At 32.4% G+C, this 24,878-nt stretch overlaps 1 protein-coding gene across 1 annotated transcript; it reads right to left on the bottom strand.

Moving 5' to 3' along the window:
* Positions 1–18,388: 18,388 nt before the first annotated feature.
* On the bottom strand, positions 18,389–20,574 carry LOC139510653 (pancreas transcription factor 1 subunit alpha-like). Its single transcript, XM_071297204.1, has 2 exons — positions 20,118–20,574; positions 18,389–18,888 (listed from the first exon to the last, which is right to left on the bottom strand). Exons 1-2 carry the CDS (start codon positions 20,548–20,550, stop codon positions 18,683–18,685), a joined length of 639 nt encoding a protein of 212 aa, XP_071153305.1. The 5' UTR covers positions 20,551–20,574; the 3' UTR covers positions 18,389–18,682.
* Between the last annotated feature and the right edge of the window lie 4,304 nt (positions 20,575–24,878).

Genomic DNA, 24,878 nt, shown 5'->3' on the forward strand with positions numbered 1-24,878 from the left:
TTGAAATTAACACCACAATCGCCTGACAAAAATTAACGTAGGTGAACAAGGTTAGGATGAACATATATCTACAAGCACCGTCAATAATGTACTTACAGCGTGAATGTGCGACTAGATTCAACAAATTGTTTGATCTGTTCCCTCAGTTTTAGTTTGTAACACGGATTTGTTTTCTCTCAATCGATTTATGACTTTCGAACAGCGGTATACTACTATTGCCTTTATTTTTCATCTTCTATAAAATAAAAGAAACAAAATTACTTAAAATCATAAATTTGAATTTTAAAAGTTTTAAAAAAACGATTCCAAAAAACAAAAGAAAGTGTGTAGCATGAGGGCTTACGTGATGTTCTTATATCCGAGAGTCGAATATCATAATGGCATGGAAACAAATGACTTTCGAACAGCGGTATAATACTGCTGCCTTTATTTTTCACCTTCTATAAAATAAAAAATAAAAAAATTACTTAAGATCATCAATTTGAATTTTTTATTTAAAAAAAAAAATCAAAAGAAAGTGTTTTTCATGAAAACCTTACATGATGTACATGTCTAATATCCGAGGTAGAATATTATAATGTCATGAAAACAAACAATGGTTACAACATAAATAAAAACGAGAGGTGGAATGCAGATGAGAAAACTTGAATAACGACGTGAACAATTATGACCTTGAGCGACGAACAAACGGCATTCATATAATAGAAACCCATATCGTATGAGCAAATCCCATATCCTATGAACAAAACCAAAACTGTATAAGCAAAACCAACATCGTACGAAAAAACCCATACCGTATACTACGCTTTCATAAGCCAACGGAAACAATTCTACAACATCGAAAAACCAATATAGCAGATAGCAGCGGGCGACAATCATTGGACTTGGGGCAGGCATTTCAAGAATGTGGCGGGATGTGATGAAGTATTTAGGACACACTATAATTGTAAACACAGTGCTGTACATATTTTGTTGAGTATAATACACATATCACAGGAAGCTTACACCAATAATAGCCATATTAACAATCATATTCTGTTTGTTTGTCAGAGAGATATTGCTGAAGATGTAGCAAATGAAAATAATCTGTTTGGACAATACAATTAGCCTTGACAGTAGATGTCTTTCGAGTGATCTTTTGCAATAAAAGCGTCCAGTTTAGTCGCTTTTTTGATGAACTGAAATTGTCGTGATTCCATAAGCTGATGGGGAAATGGGACTGTAGAATGCAATATAATAAAAGCAACTATAACCAACTACCTCATTTGTTCATAGCCGCATATCCAAATGACATTAGCTGTCAGCATGTCCATTTTATGTATAAACATAAACCATAACTCCAGCGGTTGAAATGTTCTTCAAATGTAATTTCAATTTAGTGTCTAAGATGAAAACCATGCAATTGCAAGAAAAAAATTAGAAAAATAAAGCAACAATTACTCGTTCATTTGATGTTTTGTGTCACGTAAAATATAGTTGTAACACTGATTTAATAAGGCATGTGATATTGATTTACATTATCAAATGTATAAATAGCCATTTGAATAATTTGTATTAACATTATCATAAATAATTATTACCTTTGCCATTGGTCTTTTATAGGACTCTAAATGCTTGGGTAACGAGACATACAGTTGGCCCATTAAATTATCAGCTGAAAAAATCATTTAAATGATACTACAGTGTGATCATTCAAGAAAAGAACATATTAAGGAGATGAATTTAAAAGTTGATATATTGTTGAAATAGAGCTTTTTATGTAATCTTTATTTTTTTTGTATTACCAATTATTAGCTTTTTGTAGTCTGTTTCATGGAACATATTTATCATAATTATGTTTGTTAAAAAAAGGGAAAATAAAAAATAAAAATAATTAACAAACTGTGACATTAGCAATTACACAGTATTAAATGTCATAATAGAAAGTTTGACCTATCCATATTACTAATTTTTAACCGCTTTCGCAAAGATTAAGAAGTGGCGAATATTGTTAGTGGGGTTTTCTCTTCCATCCAGTCTGAAGAAATCGTCCAATAAGATTGCTTTCACAATCAAATTGCAAAGTTGTTTAACTATATATTATTGTCTTATTCGATTATGTACATAAAGCAGTCTCGGTAAGAGAATCTGTAAGGGATAGAAAGAACTTGGAATCAGACCGTTCATGAAACCCTGTCCTGGGATCGAGTCTGTTTTCCTAACGATCTCTTTTGACGATCGTGATCTTTTTTTCAAATCCATACATCTAAAGCATAGGTAAACGAGAACCAGTTTGCAAGATAAACTGGACTTTTCTTATGTAAAATGAAGCTGTTTCAAATAGTCGCAATAGATATAAGACACTCTCCATCCAAGTCATAATTTGTAAAAGTAAACCAGTATAGGTTAAAGTACGGTCTTCAAGCATGATAAGTGGCTTACTGGTGGTACTCTATAGTTACTTTAAATCACTATTTCTACATACATTTGCACATAAGTTAAATCATACTTTGCAAATGTATTTCTCTAAAGAACAACATTAAAGGAGTATTTTGTTTTCACCTTTATTTTTCCCTGTCAAGTCAATCTAAGAAGTTTATAAACTTTTCTTCAAAGTTCAATAAGCATACATTTTAATCTGATAATCAGAGTGTATTCAACAGGTGGACTGCCTGATTAAAGTATTTACACTTCTGTTGTGAACACTTTAAAGCAGATAAACCAATCTTAAAATATAAAAAGAACAAAAGAAGATAGATCGCCTCCAGTAAAAGTTATCAGACTGTAAGACGAACTTGCAGATTGACAGTTATATGCACTGGCAATACTGCAGTCTGCAACGGTCGCTTCAATGAATCGTGATAGCATATCTAGCTTACAGTTTAAAGACAACACCTTGACAAAGTATAATTTGATTAAGCCAGTAGTCATTTTAACACCCTATCCATCTGCTGAGCTACCCATACACCCGTCTTCAGACAAATGCAGTTTGCAGTTTGGATGGGCAAGTATGCGTTTCTCAATTTTGAAATAGAATAGACATATTTCATGTCTGTGATTTGTATTCACAACCCTGTGCGAGTACGTCGTTCATAAGCAGCTTTCGAAATCTTAACACTCCTTGTACGATCATCACGCTACCTTCTTAAAAGATGCTTGCAGACAACTTTTCTATTCTACAGAATGATGAAATCAATTTATTACCTAACCAGATATTATCTAACATCATGCAGTTCCTCATTGTTGACTAGAAATTCTGCAAACTTTCTCCCTGGCAATGCACGCGCTTCTCGCGAGATCACCTGTCTTCTGCTGTCGGTCTTGGTTTTGTGATTATATGATCTTCATATAACGAAAATCTAAATTCAGCTTCCAATTAATCAAAGGCACAATGAAAGCAACTCGATATTAGTGAGGTGTTCCTTGTTATATTCTAATTATTCTAAGTTTACATGAAAATGAAAAGAAATCGCTTTCATTTGATTCCCTTCTTTCAGCGACTCAAAAGCAGATGTTTCATGGCGTGAATGTTGCTGAACTTGAATTAGATTTAATAATCAAAATACTAATCGAGTGGCACTAAATAATCCAGTCATTTTATGAGCAATGAAATATTCATTTCAATAAAACGCATCCGTCCGTCAGGCGGACAACGAGAAGAGTCCCGTCGAGAACATGTCAGATAAACATTAAAATCGTCAAATTCATTTGTTTTAGAAGTGAAAGGCAGATAAGGAGACATAAAATTCGTATCAGCACGTGAAAACGGAAAACAGTAACAATCATCATCCCTTAGGAACCATCACAAGGATGCAGCTGCAGGTTACACAAGATATATCAGCTAAAGCCATAATTGGGAAGCTTTAAATGAGTATTTTACCAAACATTGAATAACGGTACTTGATGATTAATAAGATTGAACAGTAAATTGTTTGTGGAAACAATGTTTGATTAACTTTCAGAAGTCAATGTGAAAGTTGAATAGTTCTTTTGAATTTCCCACCATATGACACATGAAAGCGAATGGCGCATGCGTTGGTCGATAATGACAGGATTAATCGAATGCAACGAAGCATTGCAATAAATTGGTTTTTACGTATTGAATTTTAAAGATGATACTTTACATCTTACAATGGTAAAGACTTTGAGGGGTAAATTTGTATACGAAAGGCTTGGCTAAATTATTGTTTGTGAATTAAATAAAGTATTTAAATATATTTAAGTTTCACCATCTGGCTAGAGTATTTACGTCAAGTACTATGGAATGATGAACTTTTGTTTTCTATATTTGAACAGTAGGAATTTTCGTGTCATTTGTATGAATGTTTGCTTTTAAATCCAACTACTTACAAATACTTATATATCAGTTGTATGTCACAAAGCATCTGCTACATAAAGTAAATACACAAAGAATTGAAGGATCTTGATAAAATACAAACAATGTATGAAAATTCATCTTTGACTACAAGAAAGTTCTTTGTATGCATTAAACATTGCACATTTATTTGTGTTTATCTTAAAAAATATCATTAATAATATTCCTCTTATCATCATATATATGATTTATTAAGCTTATTTGTTTATTCGTGTTCATTTATATTTTGTAATTTGTTAGTATATGATATTACGTACAATCGTTTAAATCTGCAGATTTGAGCTTGAGCATATTATGGTAACAATATTAATTAATAGTCCATTAAATTTCAGTTTCCAAAACTAATAGGTTCTTTCCTTGTAAGGACAGACATTAAGCATCTGACTGATAAATGATATTTTTTTTACTCTGTTTTAAAATTAAAAAAACCCAACATATATGGTAAATACTCTTAGTGGTCGCTTTAATTAAGTACTAGTATACATTGTTTTAAAGATTAACCTCGAAAGATAAAACATACCTGTTATATAATTTCATTGATCAATTCAATAGTTAGTTAATAATGTTGTTTATATTTCAAAAATGGTGGTCAGATTACGACTGCACATTCTATTCAAAAGGTTGCAAGAAAGAAAATAAATATAATCTATAAATACGGAGCTCTGAAGTACCGTTATCATTTTTAACGCCAAAGGTGTTCGCTATCAAAACCATGCGCATGCTCAGTGCGTCTAAACTATATACACCTGTGTCTATTCAGTAACAAAAACTCGATGAAAATAAAATTTCGCGATTCAATAAATTCAGTTCTGTTTATACTCCACATGAAAATATGAAAAAAAATATCTTCGTTAATTATACATTAATCTACACAAATCCAGGGCATATATAATGGCGGTATTGACCTCCCGTAGTCAAAAGCCCATAATTGATAAATGTATGAAACAACAGAAAACTGTATATTCCGGACCGGGATTCCAGACTGGATTCGCTTTGCGTTTCGTATAACGACTTATCTTAATTCCATTAAGGTTTCTTTTTTAAATGAAAGTCTCGTTATAAAAATAAAATATTTTCAATCTCCTTGTTATTTTATTTCCATTGAGATGACCCCTTTCGATTGCTTCTTTTCCATAGATAGCTTCCGACTACCTTTACTATACTTCAAATTCTACTCTTAATATTTTACATGTCCAGGGATATTGATAGTGATAATTTTGTTGTCCATACGCCTTGGTATTTTCATTGTGTTGGTGCGAGCCCCGCATGTCACATAAATTCATACGAATTAAGACTTACAATTTTTATTTCACACTGACTGAACCTTTTTGTTTTTGGCAAAACCTAAATAACTTTATCTTAGGGGATCTCCGAAAATTCTTTTTGTTTGGCCTATATTTTTTTTTTAATATGTAGGCATTTGTCTAGTGTTACGATTTGTTTCACGAGCGTCACCGCTGCTTTATATTTTCGGTAAGACAAATTAATGCTCAAAACGTGGATTTGTTTTGAGTAGATGGAACGTTCTATTTTTGTCTTTCTTGATTTTGCTTAATCATCTTGCATATGACATTTCAACCAAATCAATATTCAGTGCAAAATGCTTTCCAATAAAAAAAAAAAAAAAGAATGATAAAGAGTTTAATTGTTCTAAGGAAAGACAAGTAGCACTGGCAATAAAAATATGCAAAAGATCTGCAATTATTGTCAAATATAAATTTGTCAAAATAATGGCGACATTTATTAATACCTTGTAAAATACTATATAGTCGACACATGCAAAAGTCACGTGCAGGGGTCTTCCGTTACTTACCGGCACACGTTTGGTGTCATCTTAACCAAAAGTGACGATTTATGCACAATTATAAAACTGTAAAAACGTTTATTCAATGTTTCCAACAGATCACTTTCATGTCTATAAACAATATTCTGTTGTATGTGATTTTTATGTTTTGCATATCATTAATTTAACAAAAAAGCTTAATTTCAAACTATTTTTTATATGATCATGGTAAGATGAAAACTAATATTTCTTTGAATTTACCTCCTTTAATTTACTTTGGTATTTACACATAATTTTATTTCTTTTTTCTTTCTTTCAAAGAAACCCTTTGTTAATTTATTGAATATAGAAAAATATGCATTAATGCTTTATCCTTTATAATGTGCATTTTCACTGTCAAAAGTTTTTCCATATCCTTCAATTCGAAAAAAATTGTACACAAAAAATGTAATACATGTGAGTTGGTTCTGAAGTTTTTTTTTTTTTTTTTTTAAATTAGTTAATTCTTAATTTGATATAACTGGATTTATTAAAGCCTGGTCCATTTCATTGTTCTTTATAAAAAAAAATATACATGTATAACCAAGAATAAAGGTAAATCTAGTTTTGAAAATGCTTTACCTTTTGAGTAAATATTTCTCTTATCAGAAAATATCTTTTCTATAATACAATATATATAGTTTTGCATGTTGTTATGTATCATACACCGCGATAAAGCTTAATGATACATTAAAACGTGGTATCTTTCATAATTCAAAAGTGGTGGGGGATAAAACAAAGACATTCTGAAAACAACCAACATAATTTTCGGAGCGCAATTATTTTAGTTTTTTAAACAAATAAAACAGTATGGTTCTCTTGAATGCAAAGTTTTACAAAAATATGAACATATTTGGAGGGATCCTATATACTAAAAAATCAATACACGGTGTTAGCGAAGAGCTCCGTCTGAAAGTACTGTTACATGACACGAGACTGGGATGAATTAGATTCGAGATTAAACTCAAATTATAGACTTCATTTGAAGCTTCTACTCAAGTACAAGTCTACAAAAGAAGCAGAATTTATTTTTGTCTTTCGTGACTTTTATTATGCTTGTGATGTGATCGATAAATGTAATTGAATGTTATTATACATTGCAAACAGCGTAAAATGTAAAGATTTGTTAACCTTTTGTTAACGTTACTCAATGTTTTTTTTCTAGTGATGCTGTGACGACACGTAAGCTCTACTTTTTGTCGTTGCAAAAGTGATTATACGATATTCCATATCCACAAACATATTACTTTGCCTTTGACAATGTATCACACATTCATACCGATTACAACTTAGAAAGTCCTCATCGACGAACTTTATTATTTAAAACCATATGTAAATATTAACTTTACAAACAAAATGCACGTGCGGGTCTCACTTAATGAATTATCGACAAGTTAGCTATTTTACCCTAGGATTTGTACCTGTGTGTAAATAATTGTCGACCATCATGGTCCTACTCATGGCAGGTGACAGTGGCGATATGTAAATATTTGAATAAGTTTTGAAAGTAATATGATATTGATTAAAATTTAAAGACGGATCAGCATAGTTATAATGCTGGTAGAAATAATACAGTGTTCGTCGAAAATTACGGAAACTTTTCGTATACCCTCAACAACAAGGATAGGATGTGGTTACAAATGTTGTCATCTCTGGTTTACTCCCAACAGATAGTAAAAACAGTGATTCTTATAGAAATAGGAGCGTTCGTTTGACTGTGCGGGATGTATAAATACTCAGTCACGTCTAGTCGAAATGGGACCTTATTTCAGATGCCTTGAATAAGGGTCGTATAAAACTCCCGGCTCTTAAATATTTCTTGTCCTTATATATATGCCACTGAACGTTAGACAACAAACAATCATCTAAGATGTTTTTATCGATAAGGAATAAAATATTAAATAGTTATTGCATTCAACCTTTCTCAAATCCTAAGAGAAAAAGCCATCAGATCCATTTCAATTAGCTAGACTTGACGAAAGTAACACTTATGATCCTATAAGACTATAAAGTCTGTTAAGTACATATGTAATACTCTATTCATATCTTTGCTTTATACCAACGGGGATGCGACTTAGCTGTTCAAAGCTGTTCATAAATTATTTTTTCATTCTTTTTTAGTATCATTATTTGTATATTTTCCACCAATTACCGCTTTTAATGTTTTAAGCTGTTTTGATGATTTGTCATAGTATTTGATATTTCCTAATTGGAAGTATTCTTCCGTTATTGATTTCCGGTAGTTTGTTTACTCAAGGCAATACACAATCAACTCTAACGGTCGATGTTAGAACCCTGGTACCATATGATGTCTTGGTAAATTTTCCCATAAGAAACCAAAATCGAAGGAATGAGCGTTTAGTTATATTTCCAAAGTATATTCTTAAGTTTAAATACACAAACTAACAAGAATATTATTAAATCATTTTCGTTGATTTTCCCCTAAAGATTTGTACTATTTGGAGGTTTAAATTTCTTTATTTGAAATATTTTTTAGTAAACTCGTAGTATTTATATATTAGTTGTAGACGGAAACAGGACAACTAACCACCTGATTGTTGTTGAAAGCTTTTAAAGAGAGTCGAAATATATACAAGACGGAAATTCAAACTCTTAATTCGAAAATTAACACCATGGCTTAAAAAAAGAAGACAAACAGACAAACAATAGTATACACTGGGGGTAATCTCAGATGCTCCGAAAGGGTAAGCAGATCCTGCTGCACATATGGAACCTGTCATGTTGCTCATGTTTGTTGCCCTCTATATGTTGTTTTGATTATATATGTGTCGTTTAGTTGCTCTAAATGACGTAAAACCTACCGTTATTCCATTCTATTCAAATATCTAGATTGCAATTTCTGAAAGCCTGCTCAAATATTGAATATACTGTATAGGAATGTCATAGAAAGCACAGAAGACAACTATCGTGTACACTATCACTGGACCAAATCTATGGAAAAGGGCCAGAAATACAACTGAGAAAACTTGCATCGCAAATAATATCAATGGAACCACTATTTCATCACAGTATTAATATTTCAAGTACATTAGTTTTTTTATGTATTTGTGACTAGTTGAAAACTTTTCAGTTCATCATGTTGTTGTAAATAAAAAAACCTACGACGTTGATGATAAACATGACAATTATATATCACTGTCATGATCAAACTGATTAAACTGTATAATTCGGAAACACATACTTCTATCAAAAGTTATTAACAGATTAAGATGTATACTATGCTTCGTATCTGACGTTTCAGTTACAAGACCTTAACGCTTAATTTTCAGTATGTATCACATAAATAATAAAAGATGGTCTTTAGTTATGGATTGTAGGTGTTGAAATTGTGTATCATTTTAACTTTACAGTTTTTCCTTTATTGTTCTTTGTCTTATAACTCTCCCAACTATTGGGTTTTTGGTTTTTGGGCGTTTTTGGGAGTCCAGAGTAACGATGCGGACACACGTGGCTTTTATTGTGTTGTTTTCATTTTGTTTACCCTTGCATTTGCATTTACTTAATTTTTAATTTTTCGGGAAAGTGTTTATACGTTTGGTTTTGTGTTTAATTTACTGTATGTACTATCAACCTGTATGTTGGCGTCTTTGTGAGATTGATTTGTTATAAAGTATTTACTAGCAACTACAAAAAAAACAAAAAACAATGGTTGCGTCTTTGTCAGATTTATTTGTATTTAGTTAGTTTGTGTAGTATGTCTGCGGTATTTGTTTATACAGTTGTAGCTGCTTGATACCTATTGGTTTTGTTTGGTTTGCTCACGATTTTTTTTCTCTCAAAATTACGGAATTATGAACAATAGTTATGCAAGTAGTGGTTCAGCTAGCTATAACCATGCATGTTTAACCCACGATTTTCTTCAGAAAATTCCTGTACCAATGCAAGTCAGGAATATGCCAGAAGGTTTCCATTCTTTCCGTTGTTTGATTTAATCTTAGGTTGATTTTGTCTGGTTTTGTGGATCCCCATTTCTTTAAATTCGGTGTTTTTCATAATACTTTTTGAGACAATATGTGTTTTATGACAAACACGCACTATTTAAATCCGTGTTAGTTACTTTCATAGAATATGGTTGTAGTCACCCATTCAAATGGTTACCGCGGTCAGTCCATACTTGTTAATGAGTTACAGCAAATTTCATTTTCGTTCTTGTATCTATATATACATAATTTGAGGATATAAAAATAAGACTAATCCACCAAAAGTGAAAATCAGCAGCAGTAATTCAAATAAAAACGGTGATGGATATTTAGGTTTTTTTATTACTTTATGTATAATATTATTCCTTATTTTAACATCTTGAGAATTCGAGCCTGCAATGCAGGTTAGCGTTGTGTATGCTGATATAATAGGATTTTATCAAACTTAGTTATCATATGATATTTATTTATTTTTTCGGAATTTTTTAGTCATTAATAAAAGATTTGAAACCAAATTTTGAAGTTGCATATCATTTTTCTGATTATAGGCGTCTGTTCATATTTACAGTAAATGTGCAACGAAACTATTTCTGGCTTTTATCGACAGGTGAACCTTTCCGATTATGATTATACTGAAACAAAATACTTTTAAATGATATATAAAGGTTCACTTTCAAATCTTTTATTTGATTCAATTGGCTGCTTATCATTGCAAACAATTACTTAATATCATTCAATTCAAATGAAAACAATAGACAGTAGGAAATGTGCACTAACATAAATATTAAAAAATAAATATACAGGAAAAATAAATAGAGATTAATACATGGCCTTTTCCATATCAGCCTGGGTATCATCCCGAGACCCCCATATCAGCCCGAGACGGAGTCGAGGTGCTGATATGGGTCGAGGGATGATACCCAGGATGATATGGAAAAGGCCATGTATTAATCGCTTTATCATATACTTCCGACAATAGTTTTATGTAAGGCAAATAAACTAATGCAATAACTAAAATAGTCAAACACTTTATAAAGAAAATTAAAATTATGAATCAAATATACCATCATTAACTCCTTATATATATTTATGGTAACATTTCCTATAGAGGCATTTTGAAACATTGAAAATTTGGAAGAGTTTTACGATCATTACTACTCCATGTTTGTTGTACTATAAAATGATTCATAATTGTCAATGGCATTTGTTAGCAAGTATTAAACTATCCCCACAAAAGTTCCTGTAAATTTTGACGTCGTCATAAAAAACATCTGACGTCACAATGGAAAAGTAAACAACCGATACCGGAAACACCGGAAGTAACTTGCACGAGAGGCACTGATATGGGTTTTTTGCACGAGAGGCACTTGATATGGGTTATCAGCCCGGGTGGGAAGATATGGCTTGTGCACTTCCGCCCATTACACATATGCAAAAGCTATCATATTAATGCTAAGTATATGATAAGATTAAATATACAATACATACATATATTTGTTTCAAATTATAATGGTGTTCGATACATATATGAACAAAGAAATATAATCTGAAGTTTTGATAAAATGATGTTTAGGGTTTTACTTTTTTAACACCTTTTACGGTTGAATAAATTGTAGTATCCGTCAACGATTCAGCAACCCGAGGTCAATGCTTTATTATATGTAAAGCTCTTAATCGCCCCGAAGCTATGAACATTGTGATTAAATTGAAACAAAAATTGCCATCAACTTCAATTTCTACAAATGAAAAACTACATGATAGGACAACCACAAAATTTTCTTTTAATTATCTTTATAACTGGACTAATAAAATAGCACACAATAAATTCCGTATAACGTTAGCTTAGTTTAATAATAACGGGATGATAGATATCAAAAACACAAATGGTATAGTACAATTTCAAATATTTTATACAGCAACGTCAACAACAGTGCATGTCTGTTTTGCCAGGTCAATGTTAAGTCGTATATATTTACTGCGGTATATTCAGCACTGTTCTAACAATTTGCTTGCAGTCAATTAAGATCGGTTCAGACGGTTCATGAGTTGTTATGTACCTATACGCTAACACCATACTGAACTGTCTGAAAAGCTACTGAACAATACTAACACAGTGAATAGGAATAAAAAATGACTAAAAGACTGAAAATGACTGAATAATTTATTGTTCAAATTTTCAGACGATGCTAAGATCAACATCTCCGTTTGAAAATACAATGCATCTACTAACGATGTTTACACAAAAAAGCAAGGCATGAACGGAAAAACAACAGTAAATATGACTGTGAGTATTATTATATTAATAATTAAATTCAATACGCCTTTAAATTTGTATAAAAAATAAAAATTAAAAACAATTCCTAAATTTGTTTCCCTTATACATAAAATCATCACAGAAGATGGTGTTATATACTAAAAATACTTATAATTCCTTAAAGTGGTATCATACTCTCAAATCAAGTGTCTTTATTTGTGATAGAATATGGCAAAAATTTTGACAAACTTACAACTTTATCAAAGCGTTTAACGTTCATTGAGATCTGAGAAGTAAATCCAGAAGCACATATTGATTCAACTAAAAATATACCCTCATTATAAAAGAAGCAAATTTAAGGGAACACATCTTTCATATGTATATTTATGTATATCAACAAATACAAAGGTTATCAGAAGACATGTATACCATTTTCCAAATAACATTCATCGGTAAATGAAGTAAGTATCATCACAAACCATCAAGATTTACAGAAACAATTGTAAAATATATTGTGTTTTGTCATAACACTGACCAACACAAATACTGATTGCTTTCTCCACATTGGTTATCTATACGGTCATGACGTTAAATTGACATAATTATATTCAAAATATAGATGATAAATATTATAACAAAATGTTGACTGATATACGCCAATTTTGACATTTTTACATATTTCGTCTGTTTGTTTTGCCCACACATTGTTGTTTATATAATGAAATTGCATGCGAATGTCATACAAGTAAGAGGTTTAGCTAGCTATAAACCAGTTTAAATCCACAATTATTTTATATAAAGAAATGCATGTTCCAAGTCAGGAATGTGCCATTTGTTTTGCATTCGTTTGATGTGTTTGTGCTTTTGATTTTGCCATTGGTTAAGGAACTTTTTGAATTTTGCTTCGAGTTCGGTATTTTTGTTATCTTACACTATACTACATAATGTTGATTTATTTGCCAAATAGTGTGATGGTACAAGAAAATAGTATACAGACCATAATTCTGATAAGGTAGCATACCAAAATGAAAGAGTCCTTAAGAAAAACGAAATAAAAAAGGTACAACGGTTATTTTTTCAATGTCAGAATGACGGAATTATGGGACAGAAGGATGGTAAGACGAATACGATAAATTAATTGTTGTTTACTATGTGTCGTCTGTAAAATAGATGAAATGAGTGACCAACTTCTTACAAATACATGTTGTAAGATAACTATTTTCTAAGTTATACAATTTTCTTTAAGCGTTTTTTTTTTTTTATGAAATATTGAAATTTATTTTGGTGGGCTGAACATGGCAAAACGGAACTGATCGTTCATTTCACGAATAAAAAAAAAAACCTGGAAAATGAGCAAAACCAAATACCATTATATAAACATGTTGAATATATGTCGTGATTTGCTTGCTCTTGGTACTGTTAGCAGAAGCATACAACTTTCAATGTCTGTACTCAGGGCCGTAGCTACCTATGAGGCAGGGGAGGCAACTGCCTCCCCTAGTTGCCTCCCCTGAATTTTCTACACCAATTTTTTTTATTGAAGTAACTAGATATCATTGAGATGGGAGCCATCTCTGTGGGCCCCGCTGTGAATAATGTGAATTAAAAAATTGTATCTTTACCATAGGACATGGCTTTGTCAACTGAAATCAAAGTTTTTGACCTTGACCTTTGACCTATGAAGTTGTAAATAAATTATGACACACCCTTTGGTGTTGGTTTATAAACATGTCAAGTATACACTTTGAAATGATAAAGGTTCTCAAGATATAGAGCGGACACAATCTTTACCATAGGACATGGGGTTGTCAACTGAAACCAAAGTTTTTGACCTTGAACTTTGCCCTAGGCAGTCGTTGTTAAATTATGACACACCCTCTGGTGTTGGTTCATATACATGTCAAGTATAAACTTAGAAATCATCACGGTTCTCAAGATATAGAGCGGACACGATCTTCACCATAGAACACAGGGTTGTCAACTGAAACCAAAGTTTTTTGACCTTGACCTTTGACCTAGGAAGTTGTACATACATCATGACACGCCCTCTGGTGGTGGTTAATAAACATGTAAAGTATAAAGTATGAAATCATAATGGTTCTCTAGATATGGAGCGGACACAAAGTGTTACGGACGGACGGACGGACGGATGGACGGACGGACAGACTGATCACAATAGGGGACCGCCTTTGGCGGGACCCTAATAAATTGAAATATTGATAATACGTACACGAAGAACTTGAATTTATATTATAAACAACACAAGCAGTGGCGGATCCAGGGGGGGGGGGGGTATCCGGGGTGCGCACCCCCCCTTTATTTTTGCCGATCAATGCATTTGTATTGGGACATATGTTTTGCACCCCCCTTTGCCCTGGGTGCCCTGGGTTAGCACCCCCCCTTTCGAAAATTCCTGCATCCGCCCCTGACAAGATATATCTCATTTTCCGAATTTTTGATCGATAGTGAACCGTTTCAGTATTTTACTTTAATTTTTTTCGTGTAGCCGTCCGTCTCAGTGTTATTCAGTTTTTGTACGAGAACACATATTACAATATTCAAATTTATTTAGGGGCTCAATTAAGCAGAGGAAGTTCCCTTTTTATTGGGAATCTTTTATGATATCGGAAATTCGTTACCGGCTGAATCAGCTGTTGGACCATTTTTGTTATTGTCTCCCGATCTTACGAGAGTATTATGTTCAATACTTTAGTAGATAAACACTCCCATTCGTTGTAGCAGGGACTTTCTATACTAATATATACTATTATAGAAAGTCCCTGGTTGTAGTTATATACAAAACTAGAACACACCCGTGATATCGCGGGTCCGTGACTGAATTAAAGTATATAACTAAGCGCAAGCCTTATTTTAGTATTAGAATGGTCATCTGATAAAGTCATGCCGATTATAAGATACATAGTTTTCTCTGCTATCAAAGTCTTTCTGTTTGAACCCGTCGAACTGGAACTTATCAATTATTGGTAATATTAATTATTTAGAAAGCAAAAGTTCCTGGAATGGAATATTTTTTAATCAACAGCATTGTCCTTTATTAGTTATAAATAAAGTTGAATTCTTTGATTCGCTGTTTTACGCCATGCCCGCTAACAAATTGAGAACTGTACCTATACGCCTTATTTTTAGTCACAGATTTTTAGTATTCGTATTGTTATCTTAGAAAGTCTTACTGATTAAAATACTACAATAGGTAACAATTTGACAATTTAGTAGTGTCAACCCTGTGATTATGACCCGTGTATATAGCATATTAATCCTGAATACACCGTTTGGTGGTGCGCCTGATATGCGGAACGTACAGATAAGGTAATAGGTAACAGGGGAATATGCTATTGGTATCGGTATCGGACTCGACCCGGAACTTCTTAATTATTGGCAATATTAATTACGTGGAAAACAAAAGGGCCTGGAGTGGTGTAATTTTTAATCTACACCTTTGTACTATATTAGTTATATATAAAGTTGAATTCTTTGATTCGTCGTTTTTACTTGATGACGGCTGACAAATTGGACCTCGTAATTTTAGTATTATAGATGTACATGTCTGATCATGTCTGTTCAGCTTTCAATAATATTGAAATTCAAGGTCCTCGATAAAAAAAAATCTTGCGTTCTATGATCTTGCTTTACGATATGTATTTTTTAACTTACCAGTTTGATTTCTAACAAAAAAATACAGATAATAATTGTTTGCATAAAAATTGCTTCCAGGATCCAGCAATACCGATGTTTCTTTAAGTAAGGAAATCGAAGGAAAACGGGTAATTTTTAGCCACTGATTTTATTGAGAATAAAATCAGCGGTCACTTTATTAAATGTATTTAATGTTAATAATTATAGGTCAAAGTACGCCATTCAAGACGGAGCCTTGGCTCACCCCGAACAGCAATCTCCGCTTAAGTTGTTCTTGCTTAAAAATTGCTTCCAGGCTCAAATAATACTGATGTTTCTTAAAGTAAGGAAATCGAAGGAAAACGGGTAATTTTTAGTAGTTTTACTAAGAGAAAAATAGGCGGGGGGCTGCGCTCCCCAACCCCCCTCTCTTGGGGGCCTCAAACGGCGGCCACCCAAACCCCTGCCTCCCCTGAATTCGAACCCTAGTTACGGCCCTGGCCTTGGCTCACCCCGAACAGCAATCTCCGCTTAAGTTGTTCTTGCTTAAAAATTGCTTCCAGGCTCAAATAATACTGATGTTTCTTGAAGTAAGGAAATCGAAGGAAAACGGGTAATTTTTAGTAGTTTTACTAAGAGAAAAATAGGCGGGGGGCTGCGCTCCCCAACCCCCCTCTCTTGGGGGCCTCAAACGGCGGCCATCCAAACCCCTGCCTCCCCTGAATTCGAACCCTAGTTACGGCCCTGGTACTTATATATTTATTCTAATTGGTCTTCATTCAGATGATCAAAATGGCCAGGTGTGTTCAGATAGCCTCTATTTGACACATGAGAACTCTGTTCAACAAATTTTATTTAAAAAAAAAATGTCGTTAAATCTCGAATAACATATTAAAGTGTCTAAACATTTTGTAATTGATCTAATAGTCATTTGAGATTTGAAAGATATTTCAACAGTTTATTTGAGTACATATAAATTTGGATGTGACAATGATATGTGGATAAACCATTATGTAGGAACGAAATATCATAGTCAGTTAGTACAATTAATGGGTGTCTTATATATATTTTTATGTTTTGAGCAATATTACAATGTGTATGTCAAGCGATATTGCAATTGTGCACCTCTTTTTAAGTTGCTAGTTTGTAAGAAGGCATACTTTGTGTGTCTTTCAAATCGCTAGCATTGTTTATGTAGTATTAACTTCTTTTTTTGGGATTGTGTTAAGAGGTATATAAGGTTTATATAGTTCAATGAGTTTTTATTCATTTTTATTGCGCTTTTTCTATTCACTTTTTGACCGAGAATATGGAGGGAGAATCACAAAATGCAAATCTATTCTAACCGTTCCCTTCGTATTCCACTTCTCAAAGTAAAGAATCTAGCAAGTTAAGAAAAAGAGCGGGGAACTTTTAAATGTACTAGCCAGCCTTCCAAGTAACATATATTTTTTTTTAATTTCCTTGTTAATGTATGCATTCTGTCTGTAGCTGCACTATGGATACTACTTCATTATCTGTTTAATTTTTACGATATATGTCTCGGATATACAAAGGTGTGCATGTGCATAAGTAAAACGGGTTTAAGAAGCTGTTTAACCCCTCCACGTTATGTACGTGCCAATCCAAAGTCGGGAGCCTATAATTCAGTGGTTATCATTTGTTGCTGTGTTACATGTTTGTTTTTCGTCCATTATTGTGTACATAAATTAGGCATTGAGTTTCCTCGTTTGAATTGTTTTATATTTGTCATTTTGGGAGCTTATTATGCGGTATTGGCTTTGCTCATTGCTGAAGTCCGTACGGTGACCCATAGTTTTAAGTTTCTGTGTCATTTGGTCTATTGTAGAGAGTTGTCTCATTTGCAATCATATCACATCTTCTTATTTTTATATTGTTTGTCTGTACTATCTGGACTATGTGTTGTTCGTTGTTGTATGTATATTATATGGCTGGTTCTTTTATTTTGTTGGTCGATAAAATTCTAAAAATGTATTCACTAATCAAGTTACATGCAATTCGTGAACATTTCTGTGGTAGGATTGCCGTGGTAGGATTGCCAATCCTTGCACCAATCGCTAATTAACATTTATCTTAGTTTGACATTACTTTGTTTAAAGATTCGCAGTTTTTTTCCTTACTTACATTTATTTATTTTTAAATGCTTTCAAAATTGTCGTCACCGTCGGTGCACTTAATTCAGCTCGCTGTAAGTTTTGTCGATAAAGAAATTATATAAACTGCCTAAAAATAGACAAGTTTAATTTGTTCGTATGTCAAATTTTATACTAAGAAAGATCCAAAGCCTAATGGTGCAAGTTTTCATGACATAAAATCTCTACACATTGTCTTGATGAAAAAGCGTATTATGATGTACATTGTAAGCATGTAAATTTTATTCAACAATATAAATCACAGATAGTAACAATAAATACAAAATATATAATAACAAATATTGCACATATGAATAATGACTAGGTAGTTTGATATCTGTTCATATACCGTGGCAAATCAGCCATAAAAAGGTCTGAATTAGTAAACACTTCACCCGAGACGTTGGTCTATGGTCTGATCCCGTACATTGAATGGAACATATGGGTCCCAGCTAATGCATGAAACCCTCTGTTTACGAAAAAGTAGATGAACATACGAAGTACAGATATAAAATCAATTTGAATCTAGATTTTTACCGTCGAATCTACTTTATGTGTAATATCGTCATCACTATCAACAGTCTTACATTCCGAGGGGTTTTCAGGCGTCCAAATTTTAGCATAGAACGTTTTATTTGGTCCAAGTTGCGGTTTCTTTTCATCTTTCCAAGATAACGAATGTCCAGCTAAAGGTGGTCCACCATATATCGAGTTGTCGTCTGCAAACAAGCCTGACACGTGCAAAAAAAGAAAAGAAACCAGTGTAAATTAATTGGTCATCTGCAAATATGACAAAGAAGCGCATCAATGACAAATATTTACTCTGTTTATTCTTCATAAACAGATGAGGAATAAGTAAACATTTAAATGTTCTATTCTACATCGTAAATAACACAATTATTTCAATACAATATTATAATACTGATAAAGAACAGCAATCATTTCTTTGAAATGTACTTGTGAACTTTGCCGCCTAATATAAAATTAGATATTGGCAAATTAAAAGGACCATTAATTTATAAAATATGGCCTTGCAAAGAGATATCTTTCACTAGGAAAAATTGTTAACTCTTTAAAATGTTGTAATCAATCGAAAATCATATAATAACTAAATTGCTTGATCTCCAGACGCATGATATTCCTGGTTGGGTTTATACCAGTTTTTTTATTTAATTTAAAAACTACTCCGACCTTACTCAGTTGATGGTGCAGTATTTTGGTAAATGAATACTTGTTTTATGGTTTTTTTTTAATACAAAATTATATAAAAAGACAGTAAAAGTGAAAATCCTTAACTGGACATGCGTTGTTGTTAGTTCTGGCATTTTTTAGGGGATCTGTTATATTTAAATCCTCGTTTTTCGTAAATTCACAAATTTCAAAATATCAATCCATAAACGTTTTAATGTCACTTAAAGTTTTGTTTTCAACTAATATTGTTGTGACTTGTGGTCTTATATAGAAAAAACGAATTGAAAATGCGCAATAAAAAGGAAAAGAAATTTCGACATTTTTAAAAATATTTTATACGATTAAATAATTATAGCTAGTTCGTTAGATGTCGGGTAAAAATGTAGTAGTATTGAAAGACAGTCTCGGTAATTCTAGACATGGAATGTATTTTAAATTGTATATCTGATTTATTTATTAATTTTCATAAAGATAAGAAATGGGTCTAACTACAGAAATGCGCACGATGATTAAAAATTTATTGCCGTTTTCCGTCTGAATTTATAGAATGACCAAACGGAAAGTTTAGTGGAAGGTGTGTGCAAATTTAATATGTATATTAACTTCAAAAAAATAAATCCTATAAGTTTTCAATGTAACAACTAAAAAGCTCAAGGTGAAACTTGTCGGAAACTCGTTAATTGAAAAAGATCATAGATTTAAGAAAAACTAGTAAAATCGCATACTGAAAAACAAGTAGGTCTGCAGGTATGAAATTTTAAGTACTCACCAGTATGGTAATGAATTATAACTTTTCTTGTACTGTCATCTGATGTTGATGAGACACTATCACCGTTTTCTATATCTGACTTAATAAGTTCTGCTAGGAAGCCAATGTAACCTATTGCTAATTTTAAAGTGTCAACTTTCGAAAGTCTTTTTTCGTAAGGTAATGTTGGTATATGTTCCCGAAGTCCTTCAAATGCATCATTTATTGACTGCATTCTGCGTCTTTCTCGTAAATTTGCAGCTTCCCGTTGGTAAGTTTGAATGTGACCATACTTAGTTTTCCTCCGTTTGATACATTTATGATAGTCATTTTCATTACATGAAGAATAATCAGATGAAATAGGTGATAAACTTTCACTAAATGAAGAGTAAGGAGAAACTGGAAAATCGTTTCTAAATATTTCAATATTTCTTCCAAAATCTAGACTTTCCATGTCCAATAATTTTCTTAAGTATTGAGTAATTAACCTTCTTAAATACACGAGTGATTTTCTATTTAAGTAGTAAAATAATGTTTAACGATGTTTTATCTTTTTGTGTCAACATTGGGCACGTGTATTAATCAGATAACAGCCAATCAAATCATTTGTTTTATTTTGTCGTGTGCCAGGAGATGCAAATTATGTCTTGGCGAGATTTGTCGTCCTATGAAAATGATTAATCTAAAACATCTCAAGTGCTAAGTTTCAAAAATATGTATCGAATATATCAAAGGTCAGATTTTGTCAACATTGAAACGCGAGTATAACAATATTGAAAAGAGGTTCTGTTCGTTTCAAATTTCTCTTTACGTTTTGGTCTAAGTGGGTGTTGTCCACTTTCGCTTTGTGTTGCGCCGTCGGCAGAAAAATTAATTTGCAATTTTAAAAACATGTATATTGGGTTGATGAATGACTTTAGTTCGCAAATGACTTGAAAAGGAGATTTTGCACATTGTGAGGTTTCAATTGTGCATTAATGTTATCATAATAAAATATTTTACCCATTCAAAAAGAGTAATCTTTTTAAAAATCATGATACACGAGCCTTCCAATTACACCTAGGCGAAAAAAATGCTATAAATTTAAAAACGTGTTTTTATATCAAAGATCGATGTTTTGTATAAATTTTCTTAGTTTAACATAAAACTAGATCTACATAAAGGGATGAGGAATAATCTGCTCGTAACTGTCAGAGATTATTAGGACAATAATTGATTGAGGATACTTAATTTAAAAATCTGAATCCGAAATTAACTTGCAGAATAGATAACTGTTTAAGATTTTTAGGATCATTAACTTCAAAATATAAAAACGAATACTCCATTGTTACAATTTTAACAGATAAAAACCATGAATTTTAAATGCTACAGGTGCAAAGATGCACAAAATGTTTATGGAAAAATAATTTTCCGGACATCGCATATTATCTAAAGAAAGTTCACGCGGAACATTGAAGGATTATAAAATTCATTCAAAATTACATGTTTAAGTTACTCATTCCTTTTCACTTTTAAATAGTAATTTTATTCGTGACGGTCTGGTGAATAAGTATTATTATTTCCACAGAAATTAATTCAATGATTTATTCATTCATTCAATGTATTTATTCAGTTTATTTTATTTATTTTTTAATTTTCACTAATAAAGTAATACAAATTGCTTTAAATGTGTAACAGTTCTAGAAGTCGAATAGTCTGGAAGCGATCAATTAAAGAACATTGTATTTCCTTATTTTTTTTTCAAATTCCAGCTACATTCAACTTGATAAAATGTAATTACCATTTAAGAGCGTTTAATCAAACACTGTTTTATTGTGTACCTTTATGTTTAAGCCCGTTGCAATCAATGTTCATCTTTTGGTATTGATTACAAACGTGAAGTGCTATTTACTAAAAATTAATAATTGTCTATCTTCTTTTCCGATTCGTTTTAACATTAGGAAATGGAATATGTAAACATTTCATTATAAATTAGGAACCATTGGATCAATGTTTGGTGGGAAAATTTCTGCTTCATAACAAATGTTTCTTACAATCTTAATGATGTAATGCAACTGTAGGGTAAATATTAAGAAAGTAATTCGTCCTACACGACAAGCGTAGTCCGGAAGCGGTATAAATGATACTGTTAGAGATTTATTGTTTTGTTTAAGAGTTTTAGACTTGTGTTTTATATCTAAATGAAAAAAAATCAAAGAAATATATATATATATATAAGGCAGCAACCATTTGATTTTCTGGGGGGGGGGGGGGGGGGGCTATGGGTTTTTTTTCTGTGCAAACTTTTTTTTTCGCCTTCGGCGAAGAACAATCTATTTTTTTAGCGACAAACCGAAGACAATTTTTTTCTTTCAATTTTAGCATTACATATAGTGGCAGCTGAGGGTGAAACAAACAATTTTTTTTACTCAGGGTCCAAAACAAATTATTTTTTTCACCAAAACCTGGAAACAAACTTTTTTTTCCAAAAAAAAACCATAGCCCCCCCCCCCCCCCCCCCCCCCCCCCCCCAGAAAATCAAATGGTTGCTGCCTAAGTCAAAAAGTAGATTTTACCATGACCCTTTCCCCTTGCATAAATGATATCATCATCTAAACAATGGAATTCGTATAGCATAATAAACAGAGTTAAATAAAAGGATGCAAGAATTCCAGCATTGGATTTTATCAACCAACAGAACGAATAGGAAACAACTGTCATATTCGTGACATTGGTACAGGTATTTCCCGATGCAAATGGTGGGTCTTACCTGGTTGTATAGTCAGCAAACCTCCAACCTGTATGACCTTTTTTACAGTTCCGTTATATTGACACAATTTGGTGAGCAATCCAAACATATTTATTAGGTTAAGTGCGTTAAAACATAATATTTTGGATACAGCAGCCAAAACTGTGTAAAAATACATCACAGACATACAACACAACTGACTAAAAAAATCTAACAAACATACAAATTTTTTTTAAAAAGACGCCAACAAAAGAGCGTTTGTAGTTGATGATTAAAAATTTAACAAAATATGCAAACAAAACCGAGATTTTGTAGCTGATAATACAAACTGTATATAGCATACACTTTCCCGCTTAACTACATATTAAACTAAAACATAAAATAAAATGGTAGACAAAATAAAAAACCTATTACGTCCCCTGCACCTAACTGCAACAGCAACGTCGAAAGTAAAAAACAGACGGATGCATGAAAAAGTAAAATAACAAAAATACCGAACTCCAAACGTGAAGTCCCTAAACAAATGGCAAAATCAAAAGCTCAAACACATCTATCCATTTGAAATCAATATCGTCAATGAATCGGAACCATGAATACGAAAAATGCTTGGACAACTACGTAAACATCTAGTTGTTCGAGGATACAATAACAATATCATTGATAGCGCTTTCGAAAGAGCAAACATAACTAGTCGCCAAGAACTTCTACAGTACAAAGATCAAAATAAAGCAGCTAGCATATTTCGTATTCATAGTTCCGATTCATTGACGATATTGATTTCAAATGGACAGATTCACAAGAACATCTTAATGAATTTCTAGAACACTGTAACTCTTTCCACCATTTAATAAAATTTACATATGAATCATCTATGGAGAATATAAACTTCCTCGATACTACGAGTTACATCAAGAACGGAACCATTATAACGGACCTTCATACCAAACAAACGGACAAACATGAATTTCTTTCTCCTAAAAGTTACCATCCTAAACACTGCTCCCGTGGTATCCCATTCAGCCAGGCATGCTCTACTGAAAATACGAAAAATTCTAGACTTGGACAACTACGTAAACATCTATTTGTTCTAAGGTTACAATAACAATATCATTGATAACGCCTTCGAAAGAGCAAACAGAACTAGTCGCCAAGAACTTCTAGAGTACAAAGATAAGAATAAAGCAGCTAACAGAACACCCCTTGTACTCACTTACCATCCTGATTTTAAAAATGTGTCACCCATTGTTCAGAAGCATTGTAAAATTATAGAAAATGATTCAAATCTAAAAAAAAAAGTACTTTCATCACCACCAGTTATGGCCTTCAGAAGACTTAAAAACATCCGTGACAAATTAGTGACATCTGTATTAGCCTACTCCATCTCCCGGTTGCTACAAACAATGTGGTCGAAGGAATTGTTTGTGTTGTAAAGCTGCCAATACAAGCAGTTCTTTCATCAGCTCCGATATTAAACAAAATTATACCATCTACTCAAATTCCAACTGTAAAACGGAGAACTCAATTTATATATTTACATGTGACACTTGTGGCATTCAGTATGTGGGAGAAACAATGGACACATTTAATATTCGACTCAATAACTATCGTTCATGGTACAAAACCAACAAAAGCTGTCCTCTCACAAGACATCTTCGTTCAACGAAACATCCTTTTGATAATGTTACTTAAAAGTACTTATAATTCTGGTACCTTTGATAACTATTTACTTTCCAAATCATAGAAGTCAACACCAAGTGGGACACCACGTCGAGAAGGAGAAGAGAACTTTTGGATCCACCAACTCCACACTTTAGAACCTGATGGTCTTAACGAAAAAGACGAGAAAAGATACAGATAAGATAAAGAATAATTTAATACACAGCATCGTCCTTTTTATCCCGTAATATTGGCCAATGGACGTTGCTAACTTCAACTACCAATTATGTAAAAATCTTGAAATTCATCCAAATTATGTATTACTTTCAAGGCAGCTAAATCCAAGTGCAATATATACATTGAGCTGCAAAAGTTTCTTGTTTTCAAGGCAGCTAAAT

Source organism: Mytilus edulis, chromosome 2 (assembly GCF_963676685.1).
Source record: "Mytilus edulis chromosome 2, xbMytEdul2.2, whole genome shotgun sequence".
NCBI lineage: Eukaryota > Metazoa > Mollusca > Bivalvia > Mytilida > Mytilidae > Mytilus > Mytilus edulis.

Excerpts from the sequence above, each read along its gene's own strand:
- LOC139510653 (XM_071297204.1), bottom strand. The coding sequence starts at position 20,550 with ATGGAAAGTCTAGATTTTGGAAGAAATATTGAAATATTTAGAAACGAT. Across the intron at positions 18,889-20,117 it reads TATAATTCATTACCATACTG|GCTTGTTTGCAGACGACAAC; the intron begins GTGAGTACTTAA and ends TGCACGTGTCAG.